At 46.7% G+C, this 13,834-nt stretch overlaps 1 protein-coding gene across 2 annotated transcripts in view; it reads left to right on the forward strand.

The window, feature by feature from the left end:
- The window catches only part of PTPN14 (protein tyrosine phosphatase non-receptor type 14), a 193,379-nt gene that overhangs the window by 129,131 nt on the left and 50,414 nt on the right, over positions 1–13,834 (forward strand). For both annotated transcript variants that reach the window (XM_047751746.1, XM_047751747.1), the window contains exons 4-7: positions 2,659–2,756; positions 5,010–5,077; positions 11,401–11,471; positions 13,157–13,244. In XM_047751746.1, coding sequence (XP_047607702.1) covers positions 2,659–2,756; positions 5,010–5,077; positions 11,401–11,471; positions 13,157–13,244 — 325 coding nt within the window. The remainder of the gene's footprint in view (positions 1–2,658; positions 2,757–5,009; positions 5,078–11,400; positions 11,472–13,156; positions 13,245–13,834) is intronic.

Raw genomic sequence — 13,834 nt, forward strand, 5'->3', positions numbered from 1 at the left:
GGTTTTTAGCACTTCCCAGGGACTTGTGTCTGAAAATCAGCAAAGACACTAGTTATGGATATTGATTGATTTAGTCAGCTGATGTTGAGAGGAAGTGCAATTATTATTATTATTATTATTATTATTATTTGGTCACACTCATGGCATATGGAAGTTCCCAGGCTGGGGATCGAACTTGAGCCACAGCAGCGACCCGAGCCACAGCAATGACAGCATCAGATCCTTAATTTATTTATTTATTTATTTTTTTGTCTTTTTAGAGCCATACCCATGGCATATGGAGGTTCCCAGGCTAGGGGCTGAATAGGAGCTGCAGCCGCTGGCCTACACCACAGCCACAGCAACGCCAGATCTGAGCCTCTTCTTCTATCCACACCACAGCTCACGGCAGCGCCAGATACTCAACCCACTGAGCGAAGCCAGGGATTGAACCTGCATGCCAGTGGATACTAGTCAGTTTCACTTCCACTGAGCCACAGTGGGAACTCCAACATCAGATCCTTAACCTACTGAGCCACCAGAAACCCCCAGAAAGTGAAATTATTGATTCAATAGAGGACCCTATAAGATAATTGTAGGAGTTCCCCTTGTGGCTCAGCAGGTTAAGAACCCAACATAGTGTCTGTGAAGATGCAGGTTTGATCCCTGGCTTCACTCAGTGGATTAAGGATCTGGCACTGCTGCAAGTTTGCAGCACAAGTCACAGAGGTGGCTCGAATCCGGTATCACTGTGGCTATGGTGTAGGCCTGCAGCTCCAATTCAACCTCTAGCCTGGGGACTTCTATATGCTGCAAGTGCAGCCATTAAAAAGAAAAAAAAAAAAAAGATTCTGAATATTTTAGGTGAAAGAATGGCAGTAGGAAAGATGGGTTGTTTTTCTGTTAGATACTAAGTTTGACTAAAACAAATCTTTAAATAACTCCAAGTGTTGGTTCTTCTGATTTGAGTAGAGGTTGTTCCCACCAGACACTGGCAAGGTTATCTTGATCCTGACCTTTAGATGCAAGAGGAGAGAAGTAAAGACGCTTCTACAGAGTCTGATTCTTCCGGTTAGACAGGTGTTAGATTGACATGTAATGATACCCTTGATGTCAAGGCCGGGACAGCAGCAATTAGCTCTCAGGTCTGACTGCCTCTCTCCGAGAGAGTGAGGCAGATTGGGTCACTCCTGATTTCCCTTGATTGACATGCCAAAGATGTGGTTTTTTCCCTTTTAAAAATGATTGCCTTGAAGTAGAGTTGATTTATAATGTTAAGTCATTTTCTGCTGTACAATAAAATGACTTTGTTATACATTCTTTTTCATATTCTTTTCCATTATGGTTTATCACAGAAAGTTGAACATAGTTCCCCGTAATATACAGTAGGACCTTGCTGTTTTTCCATCCTAGATTTAATAGTTTGCCTCTGCTAATCCACGCTCCCAATCTCTCCCTCCCCTCCCTTCCCCCCACCCTTGGCAACCACAAATCTGTTCTCTGTGTCTGTGCATCTGTTTCTGTTTCATAGATGTGTTCATTTGTGCCATATTTAAGATTCCACATATAAGTGATATGGTAGTTGTCTTTCTCATTCTGACTTATCTCACTTAGGATGGTAATCTCTAGGCCCATCCGTGTTGCTGAAGATGGTATTATTTCATTCTTTTTAATGGCTGAGTAGTATTCCTCTGTGTGTGTGTGTGTGTGTGTGTGTGTGTGTGTGTGTGTCTGTGTGTGTGTGTGTCTAGCACATCTTCTTTATCCACTCATCTGTTGATGGACATGTCTTGGCTATTGGAAATAGTGCTGCTATGAACATAGTGGTGACATGCCAAAGTTTTGAAGAAGTAGAGAATTACGGTTGCCAGGAGCAAAAAAATTGTTAACATTTGCCGAGAATTAATGCTAGAAAAGCCTGACTGTTGTAGAGCCATTGTGTTTTATTAAGAGTATGGTCAAAAGAAGTGAAATCTGGAAAGTAAGCGTTTGGGGTGAGATTTCTAAACCCTTGGTTAATTCTAAGTGTGATTTTATTGATGAGGGAACAATACACTTATTGTTATTAGCTTCTGAGAATAGTGGTCTAGTCTGAGGCTGACCGTGCTGCTTTGAGAAGATGGTTTGGGTTGGAAGGCTCAGTATTACATTCAATTTGATTTTTATGAGTCGCAGACATGAAGAGTAAACCTGGCTCTGAAAAGCTTCATCCTATCCATTAGCAGAATTCTCAATGATTTGGCCTCTTTATCTTTGACGCTTCCAAACCTCAGTGTTTAAAAAGTGATGCGTTTCCAGAATGTTTTCCAGAATGCACACCGTTGAACGTGGCTCTGGCCACTGTGTTGTCGTGGGCGTCCAGGTGTGCAAGAGCATTTGCATTCTTGGTCTCTTGTTACGAAGAGCTGGTCCTGAGCAGTACTTCATCCTGCCGGCCCCCAAGGAAATGCTGGGATGAGCACGCTCTCGAACTCAGAGTGGATGGGATGTGACATCTACCACATCAAACAGAGATAAACACGGTCAGAGGTCACCTTCCATCTTTTATAGACTTTTATCAACATCACCTGTGTATCCTGCTGGGGACAGAAGGTTTCGCACCCAGAGACATTGATGCCGTGGGAATGTATTCCAAGTATGTGTTTTTAAGGTTCTTTGTTTCTCTGTTTCCATGAACAGATATCAGTATTACCTGCAAGTCAAAAAAGACGTGCTCGAAGGGCGGTTGCGGTGTACGCTGGAGCAGGTGATCCGGCTGGCGGGCTTAGCTGTGCAAGGTAAGAGAGAGAGGGGACCCGGGTGTGACGTTCCCCCTTCTGTTGGATGACGGTGTTGCTGGCCTCTCAGAGGGGAAAGTTAAATGTACTTAAACAATTCTTTAATAACTCTTGCTTCTCATTTTAAGGTATCTTGTGTTAAAAATGCTGAAGTGGTAATTTTGGGTGGCGGGATGGTTAGCTGCTTGCAAATGGCTCATGCTGGTATAATTTTCATTTTATTTGAAGAAATAGCAGCTTTCATCCTGCCTCTAATTAAAGCTACACTGCAGGGTTTGTGGAATATTTTCTTAGAATTTTTTTCACTGCCCAGTGTGGTCATATTTTGCGGCTTGACGCTATATGACTGTGTGGCTCTCACATCAGTTTCAAGTGTGATGGCTTAAGACATTACCGTATAATTTATTCTGACACAATTAAAGGGAGAAATTTAAAATGCATCATTGTAATGTGAAGGAACAAATGTGTTTTGCGGTAAATTTGCCTTTCAACCTGTCCTACCTAGATTGACCAGATAGCTACTTTTTTTTTTAATCTTCCCTGAATTGTTACATATACTTGTGTAAACATATTATGTAACTCTTAAACATATATTTATACATGACTCTTTGCTAAGCGGTGCCTTCATTGTCTTTAGTCATATGCAAAACAAGATAGTTAAAGTATCATTTTTAAAGGGAAACCTGTTCCTTTTCAGTTTTTCTTTAAAATGAGTTGCCATCCAGTTGTCAGCCTGCCAGCTGCCGAGTCCTTGCTGTGTGGATGGTCGTTTTAGAAGCTGTGAACTGAACTCCCCATTCCCAAACTCTGCATTAACGTTAAACATATCTAAAGAGGCAGCCTTCCCTTTGGATTGCTTTCATTCCCGGGGTATTAGCAGGTTAGAGATTTTTGTTGGACGTACCACCTCTAGTGGTTAGCTTCTCGTGACCTTGTGGATTGGCAGTACGCACAGTATGTTGTGTTCCATCTGTCCACCTAGAGACTGCTGAGCAGTGCCGCAAGGATGGAGCAGACCCATCCATGGTTATAATGGAAAAATCATTAAAACAGTGTAGAAGACACCCTTAATGGGGAGAAAAGAGACAAGATGATGTGTCCCGCATCTTCAAATGGGTCTTTCTTGTTTCGCTTTATTTACTCTCTTTCTTTCCCCTCATTCTTCACTCATTGACATCCTTATGGGTGTCCTGGGTGTTGAAGGACCCTGGTGATAGCTTTCAGGGTGAAGGAAGTTGGTGAACTTACATTGGATTGCCTTTCCCCAGGGTCCTGGAAGCTCGCTGTTCAGTCTGATGTGACCATTTCAGGCTATGCTATTTGTGAAATAATTTTTCTGAGAAGCCGTATCAGGCGGTCATACGGCCACATCAGTAGAGATGTCACTTGTGATGAAATGTGCCAACAGATGAGTGAACTTGAAAATGGGCAGAGCTGGCCATCTCTGGTGTCCTGAATGCGTCCCCTCTCATCAGTAACATGCAGAATGTGTAGGCGCCCCTTTGCCTTCTCAGCGTGGCTTTGACCTGGTCTTCTGTGTGGATCCCTCACTCTGTAGCCCTTCTTACCTTCAGGATACCTGAATCCATGGCTACCTGATGCTAAACATTTTACATGCAACGAAAATTTCATGCGGTTTTTACTTTTAATTTTATTTTTTGAGGGCAAGCAAGAGTAGAAGCAAGGTGTTGATTGATGATAGAGGCTCCCAGTCTTCATTTTGCCAGCACTCAAACATACCATCGTGAAATGAGAACAGGACCAGACGGAATTTGGGGCATCTTGTAACATGTGGAGATGTTTAGGAGGTGTAAACACCTACAAGGTTCCTTGCCAAGGGTGATTTGCAGTGGGAATTTCCAGCTGCAAATAAACGAAGAGGCAGATGGGTTTGGCTCAACCTTGAGTTAAAAAGTCCCCTTGGCAGATATTCTTAAGACGTGTGTTGGTGCCTATTTAACAAAAGAGAAATACAGGTTTGTGGTACATTTTTAAAATAGCTTAGGTGTCACTTTCACCTTCTCCTGTTCCTTCCAGAAGACTGCACAGCAGGGCTCATGTGCTGATACTTACATTATTGCCGTGTCAAGGTGGTGATAACATCAAATCCTTCTTGGCACCGTTTTTATTTAATGATAATGTAGAAGTGGGATGATGGGGGAAGTATAAATGGGGTGATAAGTTTACCCTATTTGTTTGCATCTCTAATGTCATATAATAAATACTCCCCTCCTCGCCGCCTTTTCTTTTCAGCTGATTTTGGAGACTATAATCAGTTTGATTCTCAGGATTTCCTCCGAGAATATGTGCTATTTCCTATGGTAAGTGTGATTTCCTTTTTCTTAATTAATTTTTTGGGCCTGCTTTGAATGTTTAATTCTTTCCTTTGAAAATCTCAGAGAATTTTATGCACGTATTCCCCGGGGAGGATGTTCTTGCATTTATAAAGTAGAGACAAGTGTGGTGAGACCCTCAGAAAATGTAAAGATCCCTCTTCTCACCTCCTTAAGACACTTCCCTGCCCCTCCCCGCCTGCCCACCACACACACACACACACACACACACACACACACACACACACACACACACACACACACACACACACTGCCCTCTAGCAAGAGGTTCTCCCTTCCTTTCTGAACACACCCAGCATTTTTCCTACCCGTCGTCTTTGTTCTCGAGCTTCCTCCCCCTGGAATGCTTGGCCCCAGGCCTTCATTCAAGTGTCACCTCCTCAGGGAAGCCTTCCTTTTCCTTGACCGCCACTCTGACCTGCTCCAACCATCCAGCTCTTCCTGCTGAATCGCCTTGTCTGTGTGTCCTGCAGAGCTCTTTCAGCGTCTGAACCTGCTCATTCTTTCTTTCATCTCCATGGCCAGCTGGAACGTCAGCTCTGTGGTTCCTAAGCAGGGACCCTCTGTTTCATCCACTGTTGTCTGGCACATAGTTTGCACTCGCAAAAGTTTGTTGATGATATCCATGAAGTAAAATGTCTATTCCTGGGTTAGATTAGGGATAAGGCTAGGTTTTTATCCCTGGGGAATTTTTGTTTGTGTTGTTTTTTGTTTTGTTTTTTTTTCCTTTGGTAGGTTTGGAGGAAATGAGAAGAGTTTTAATGGGGAAAGTTAAAACATGTGAAAAGCATTTTATTTTATTTTATTTTTTATTATTATTATTATTTTTTTTTGGTCTTTTTGCTATTTCTTTGGGCCGCTCCCACGGCATATGGAGATTCCCAGGCTAGGGTTTGAATCGGAGCTGTAGCCACCGGCCTACGCCAGAGCCACAGCAACGCGGGATCCGAGCCTCGTCTGCAACCTACACCACTGCTCACGGCAACGCCGGACCCTTAACCCACTGAGCAAGGGCAGGGACCGAACCCGCAACCTCATGGTTCCCAGTCAGATTCGCTAACCACTGCGCCACGACGGGAACTCCTTTTTTTTTTTTTTTTTTTTTTTTGAAAAGCATTTTAGAGAAGTTTTACCCACTGCAACATTCTGGCTCTGATTTTAGAAGTCACAATCATTCACCACTTATTTTGCACACACACTCAAAGCACTGGGTAGCTCACCTCTGAGGGTGAAGGTATATAAGAAACAATGCTTGTTCTCAGGGAGACGATAGAGTAGCTGAGTCAATAGGAAGTTTGCCAAATCCGAATGCAAAGAAGTCACGTGCCATAAAGTCTGATCGGGATTTTATATGAGGAGAGGTTACATGTGTTTGGGGGTCAAGGGAAGGTTGAAAGACTAATGGCATGTGAGCTGTGTCTTAAAGGATGGGAGGCATTGCAGCAGGTGGAGCGCAGGGAGCAAGGGATGCCCTTGTCAGGGCAGAGGAGCAGAGGCGAGGCAGCATGCATGATTAGTGAGGAGTCAGCCGGCCAGTCTGATGGCTGCTCAGGGGTACAGAGGGGAGCGTGGCGGATCAGGCCGAAACATCTGAGGAGTTAGAATGCATGGGCTCCAGCCATGGGGTTGCAGACCCAACACTTCAAGAACCACTGGATTGGAGCAGTGAGACTCTGTGGCAGGCATGAGACTCTGTTGTGGTGTTCTTGGCAAGACATAGGAGCTAGGTGTTGGCAGTGAAGATAAAAACAAGAAAGCATGGAATTCTCATTGTGGCTCAGGGGGTTAAGAACCCAACATAGTGTCCGTGAGGGTGCAGGTTCGATCCCTGGCCTCGCTCAGTGGGTTGAGGATCAACCATTGCCTAAACCTGCAGTGTGGGTCATCGATTCGGCTTGGATCTGGCATTGCTGTGGCTGTGGGGAAAACATGCAGCTGCATCTCCAATTCAGTCCCTAGCCTGAGAACTTCTGTGTGCTGCAGCTACAGCTGTAAAAAGCAAAAAAGCAACACAGTAGATATTTGGGAAGTACAATGGGCAGGGCTTGGCATCTAACCTGCTCTGGCCTATGGGAGAAAGTAGAGTGTCTGATGACAGAGGTTTGAAGTTTTGAGAGACTAGGATGAGCAAGGCTGCAGTTATTATCTGTGTCGGTGCCTGGAGTGAATCTGAATTGGTCCAAAACTTAAAATAAAATTTTTAAGTTTTCCTACAGTTCTTAAAGGTTATTTTCCATTTACAGTTAATATGAAATATTGGCCTTATTCCCCAGGTTGTACAATCCATCCTTGAGCCTGTCTTGCACTCGACAGTTTGTACCTCCTACTACCCCCACTGCCCCGGTCTCCCCCCACCCCCATCCCCACTGGAAAATACTAGTTTGTTCTCTATATCTGTGAGTCTGCTTCTTTTTTGCTATTTTCGCTAGTTTTGTTTCGCTTTTTTTTTTTTTGGCCTTTTTAGGGCTGAACACGCAGCATATGGAGGTTGCCAGGCTAGGGGTCACATTGGAGCTCAGCTGCCAGCCTACCCCACAGCCACAGCCACGCTGGATCCTGGGCCACATTTGTAACCTTGCCACAGCTTGCAGCAACCCAGATCTTAAAACCTGCTGAGCGAGGCCAGGGATCGAACCCACATTCTTATGGAGACTAGTCAAGTTCTTAACCCATTGATCTACGATGGGAACTGCAGAATTTTAGAAAGTATGCCTGTGTGTGTCAAATGGAGACAGTGAATTAAGTTGCTAATTTTCCACAATTTTTTTTTTCACCTTTCTCTCATTAAAGGTCTTTGGCACATAGCCTTTAGGCAAAGAGCAGAGAAGTTTTCACAGACAATTTCCAGGATGGGATGTATGAGTCAGTAGATGGAAGAATGTCTTGACAGCTTAAAATGCTGTGAAGCTGTAAAGGAGTTATTTTGTGTATAAAACCATCTTCAGAATAAGACCAGGTCTCTCCTGGGCTCTAAGCAAATCAGATACCAAAACAGCATAGATCTCGTTAAATCTCACCATGGACAATACCGGTGCTGTCATTCTGGGATCTAAAATTCTCCTCTTTGGGGTAGTGGCTCCTGGTGATGGGCGGCTATTTACATTCAAATTTAAATTAATTAAAGTTAAATAAAAGATTTAGCTCCTAAGGTGCATCAGCTACATTTTTCAAATGTTCGACAGCCACGTGTGGCCTGTGGCTACGGTACTGGAAAGCTTGGGTGTAGAACATTTCTGTCATTATAGAAAGTCCTATTGGACAGGGCTGAGGATGTTGTGGCAGGAGCTGATGTCAGCATGTGTTTCTGAATCTCAACTATTCTAGGCTTTCGCCATCTGTTATGTGTCCTCTTCTCGGTGCCCCCCCCCCGCCCCCCGCCCGTTGCATCCTGGATACACTGTGGCCGCGTGATCAGGTTTAGAGTATAGGAGTCAAGGGTTCGGTGCTCATATCCTGGCTGTGCTATTGAATGGCTGTACGGACTTAGGCAAGTTGTTTAACCAAAGCCTCCCCCCCTTTTTTAATCTGAAAAAATGAGAATGACAAGCCTTATCTGATTGTGAGGGGAAAAGGAGAAAATGCATGAGAAGTACTTAATTTGGCACATGGTGCATTCTCAGCAAGTGTTTGTCGAGGGGTCACCCTCGTCCTTGTCATCACGGCTTTATGATTAGCGTCAGCACTATTTTTCTGTTAGGCAGGCACCAGGATGCTGAGGAATGTGCTTTCCAGGCAACCGTACTGGATGCGTTTTGAAACGTGAGCAGAGGACACGCACAGGGTACAAATGATCGTTCAGCGGCTTTGCATAAGTCAGATGTCTTGTTTGACAATATGAAACTGACACCTTTGCATGTTGAGTTCGGCTCGGTCACCATTTATTGATCACCTACTATAGGTTGAGAGTTTATGAGCTGGCATCGTTCAGAGCCCTATGCAGGGTGGATGGAGGGAGGGAGGTGAGGATAAAGGTTGAGATGAGCATACACATGAGTGTGTAGGAAAGGCAGTAGGCAGACCTTGCTAAGGACTGGAAGAGTCACGCTCAGGGCGGAAGAGGTAGGGCCAGAGGGGGAGGAGCTCCTGCCCAGCCCTGGGGGAATACGGACGCCCTCTCCAGGGAGAGGTAGGTGTGTGGGACCTGGAGGATGGGGTGACATTGCACACCTGGGTGGGCCTGGGTGGGCCTTCCATGAGTGTGGGTGCAGGTGCGAAAGCGTCCGTGTTAGGAAGATGCAGCCTGGGCTCCCGAACCCTTGAGGGAGGAAGTCGGAAGGGACAGCCGGGTCCCTTCAGCAGGACCTGAAGAACGGTCCGAATGCCAGGCCCAGGTGTTGACCTCGGGGAGTGGGCAGTGGGGAGCCATGGAAGGTTGTCAACGTTCTGCTTGGTTCCACCAGCGCTTTCCAAGAGAAGAATGCATTCCTTTGGTGGGAGAGGGGAGGGGGGCCGAAGGGCTGTGTTTGATCTTCCAAAGGAACCGAATTTGTCAAAACGGCATTTCTGCAGCAGAGCGGAGAGCAAAGTTCACAGGGCCCTCCCCGGGTGTGCAGCTGTGTCGGGCACGCACTCCGCCGCTTTTCATCCGTGTGTGGCACTCTCACCGGCCCCGGGCCTTGTGCCTCGGGAAGGTTCCCGAAGCTGATGGAGGAGGGGGTTTGCGTCCGAGAGCATCGGGTACCTTTTTTTTCTCCCTTCGAAGGAGGAGGTGATGGTGGAACGGCACCTCCTTTGACCCTCACTTAGCTTTCTGTTAGTCTGTTGCCGCATGCCTTTCATTAGCTTTTCAAACTTAATATCGAGTTATCCCTCCTCCTCCATCCCCGGGTCAGACACACAGAGCTGGCGCGCCCCGCCGCGTGGGAACTTTGTGAATCCACAGCCTGAACCTGGAAGTGGCCGGTTCGCTCCTCTCATGGACTTGAGTTGTTTCGGGCTGTGGCTGAACAGGAGACAGCAACTTAACCAGTTAACACAGGAAAAAATAAGAGCTCCCAGTAATTCCCTCTGTCTTCTCGAAGGTGTCTCAGGACCATCTGCAGAGCTGTAGAATGTCCCATATATAGTTAGGCTCGTGTTTTCCAGCTTTGGAAAATACTGATTTTTTTTTTTTTTTCCCAATTTCATGATTTAGGATGGGGTGTTTCTGGCCATTTGGGGATGTACCTTTTGGGGGGGTAGTGTTTCACGAAAAGCTGTGAAATTGCAGGTAATCTTTATGTAGACGGTATTTTAGAACCAAGGGAGTGAGGCATTTTGAATATTTTCTGCAAAAACATCAGCCCCATCCTCCCGCCTCCAATGTCTGTGATGAGCCTCGGAGGGCCTCCCTGAACACACAGCTCAGAGCTCCTTCTGACTCCCTTCTGGAGCTCCGAGGAAACTGGAGCCATGTGTGCCCTCCTTGGCGCTCATCAGTCTGGGAAGGGTGGAGACAGCGGGCCCCATGGCTGGAGTGACACACAAGGGACAAGACGAGCTTTAGAATCACCACGTCGCCTGTCAGTGTCTCCAGAACTGGTTGGTCTCTCCGTCTTGGATCTGTTTCTCCAGACTCCATCCCGCTTTCCTGGGCAGTGTTTTCACAAAGCCTGTACCTGCCCCATCATGGTTGAAGGGCAGCTGGGAAGCAGTTGCTGCAGTTGGCTCTCATGCCGTGGGAGCTGGCGCAGCACTGGTCCAGGAGCCTGGGATTTGGTTGTTCAAGACACCAGCTGCTCGGCTCCCCAGCTGTTATCTTCCGGAGCTCCCTGGAGGCAGATTAGCTATCATGACCTCTTTTGCCCCCAAGGCCCATCGAAAAACCTCGGCGTGAACCCGCTCTGCCTTCAGGTAGCCCTGAATTAGTTTGCTGGGAAGGTGCTGGCGGACAAAATGGCCAGTCCCTTCCTGGGCTCACTTTTGAAGGGATGGTGGCCTGGGAAACTCAGGTGCCTGTATACCCTCGTTGTTAGAAACACATACGCTCTTACAGACGTTTTCAATTAAGGGGAGTGGGAGAGGCAGGCAGTTAGGGAAGAGGAAGGTCGATGGAAAAAAGCTCTTCCGGGGCCCTCCAGGATTGAGGCGGGCACCCCAAATGGGCCCTGGCATGACCCAAGTGATCGTGGAAAGCCCGGTGACAAAAGTAAAAGTGAACCTCTGTCCCAAAATGACAACCTTTCATTCAAAGGAGTAAAGGGAGATGGAGGAAGTGCAGCCACCAGGCACATCTTCTGGAAACAAGAGGGCTTTTCGGGTTGGCGAGCAAAATAGCAAGTTGTGACCTTAGCTGCTTTCCCTTTTGATAGGATTTGGCCCTGGAAGAAGCTGTCCTGGAGGAGCTGACACAGAAGGTGGCCCAGGAGCATAAAGCCCACAGGTAAGGCAGGGGCTGCTGGGCCCAGCCTGCGGCCGCGGTCCTCCTAGAGGCAGGAGATGCTCGCCCCTGCCTTGAGTCCACATGGTTACGTTTGGGTTTTTTGTTGTGTCAATTCCTGCTGTACTGTCAAGTGACCCAGTCATAATATATACATCGACATGCTTTTTCTCGTATCATCTTCCATCAAGTTCTATCACAAATGATTGGCTCTAGTTCCCTGTGCTGTACAGCACAGTTCTGTTTCTTACAGCAAGTGATTCAGCTCTGTTCTGAGAGGGGCAATGTGGGCTTGAAAACTGTGCAGAGTTCCTGTTGTGGCTGAGTGGGTGAAGAACCCGACTAGTATCCATGAGGATGTGGGGTTTGTCTGTCTTTCTTTCCTTCTTTCCTTCTTCCTTCCTTCCTTCCTTTTTTTCTTTCTTTCTCTTTCTCTCTCTCCTTTCTTCCTCTTTCTTTCTTTCTGTAAGGATTTTTATTTTTTTTCCCATGGGCGGTTCCATGGTGTAACGATGGGGGTTTCACCCCTGGCCTCGCTCAGTGGGTTGAGGATCCGGAGCTGTGTACATTGCAGATGCAGCTCAGATCTGACATCTGGTGTTGGCTGCGGCTGTGGCACAGGCTGGCAGCTGCAGCTCCGATTCACCCCCTAGCCTGGGAACGTCCATGTGCCTCGAGTGTAGCTGAAAAAAGAACAAAAGAACAAAATGAAAATGGCGCTCTCTGCCCCCACTCCCCTTCTCTCTCTCTTTCTCCCTCCTTGTCTTTCTTCTTCCCTTTTCTTTAGTACCAGTAAGTCCACACACATGCAGGGTTGTTGGCCAGAGGAATTCCTCTCTGTGACCTTCTTGAAACTCTGTTACCAGACGTGGAGAGCCTTGGGCTGCATGTGCTGAGTGCAGCCCTCAAGAGCTGCTTTCGGTGGGAAAGTCAAGGTCTAGAGGGAAGAAAGACTTAAGGCAGCGCCGAGAGCATGATCAGGGCCACGTGGACAAGTGCAGCAGTCCTAGACTCTCTGATCTTGGCCACTTAGCTCCCAAAATATCATCCTCATCAACTTTCTCCTTTTTTTTTTTAAAAATGCTTTTTAGGGCTGTACCTGCACCATATAGAAGTTCCCAGGCTACAGGTAGAATCAGAGTTGCAGCTGCCGGCTTACACCACAGCCACAGCAAAGCCAGATCTGGGCCATGTCTGCAACCTACACCACAGCTCACGGCAGTGCCAGATCCTTAACCCATGGATTGAGGCCAGGGATCAAACCTGCATCCTCATGGATACTAGTCGGGTTCATTACCACTGAGCCACGACGGGAACTCCCCCTTTTCCTTCTTTCTTAACAGTGGAAATTTTTTTCCCCCAGTGGGAAAAAAAATAACTTTTTAATTTTTTTTTTAAGGCAGGCAGCATTATTCACCAGGATGTCTGGGATAATTATTTAGTACTTATGGGGCTGTGGCTCTTTATTCAATATGTTACCTTTCTCTTATTATTCCCTGTTGAGTGAAAGGCTGCTGGGGAATATGTTAATGGATTACTTAGTAATGCACCATGCCTGCACAGTTGGGTGATGATGGCTTTTCCCAGAAATAAAACCACAGGTTCTGGAATTTGCCACCAGGAGGGTAGGATCATCCACTGACTTTATTGCCCTTAACCATTTCCTCCTCTGATGCTCTTGATTTTAGTGGAATCCTGCCAGCAGAAGCTGAGCTTATGTACATCAACGAAGTGGAACGTTTGGATGGATTTGGACAGGAAGTCTTCCCTGTGAAGGTAGCATACCCTTCCCTTGCTTTAGCCATCTCGGAACCGCACAGGCATTTGGAAAACCAGTGCTGATCGAGAGCAGAGAGCCAGAGGCTTGGCTTTCATATCGCTCCATGGCATCAGTTGGCACGTCCAAATTCCTTTAGGTAAAGCAAACACTTTGTCATCATGGAGAGGTTTTGAAGCTCTCCGTGGTCTTTAGCCGAATATCTCCTCGGTAAGACACCCTTCTGAGTGAGCATCAAACATCAAAAGTTATCCAGGCCACCTCTGTTGGGATGAGCAGTGAGCGTCATGGGTGCCTGAATACCGATCCCCCCCCCCCCCCCCCGGCAGTTTTCTTCGCTGTGCTTCCTTTTGCTTTTCAGGCTGATGCAGTGATAATTGTTGGTGAGGCAGAACGAGGCCTTTCCTGTGTGCAGTTGTACTTTATTTCTCCAGCTCTGTAGAGCCTCTGTTGTGGGTTTCCAGCCCCCTTCGTGTTTTCTGGAAACTCTGCCTAGGAAACTGTTACAGCACATCCGTCCTTTGCAACAGATCCATCTCCTGAAGTGGGTGTGGTTGGGGGTCATGGTGCACGGTCGTTTACAGGGTTG

This window comes from Phacochoerus africanus, chromosome 11 (genome assembly GCF_016906955.1).
Source record: "Phacochoerus africanus isolate WHEZ1 chromosome 11, ROS_Pafr_v1, whole genome shotgun sequence".
Classification (NCBI taxonomy): domain Eukaryota; kingdom Metazoa; phylum Chordata; class Mammalia; order Artiodactyla; family Suidae; genus Phacochoerus; species Phacochoerus africanus.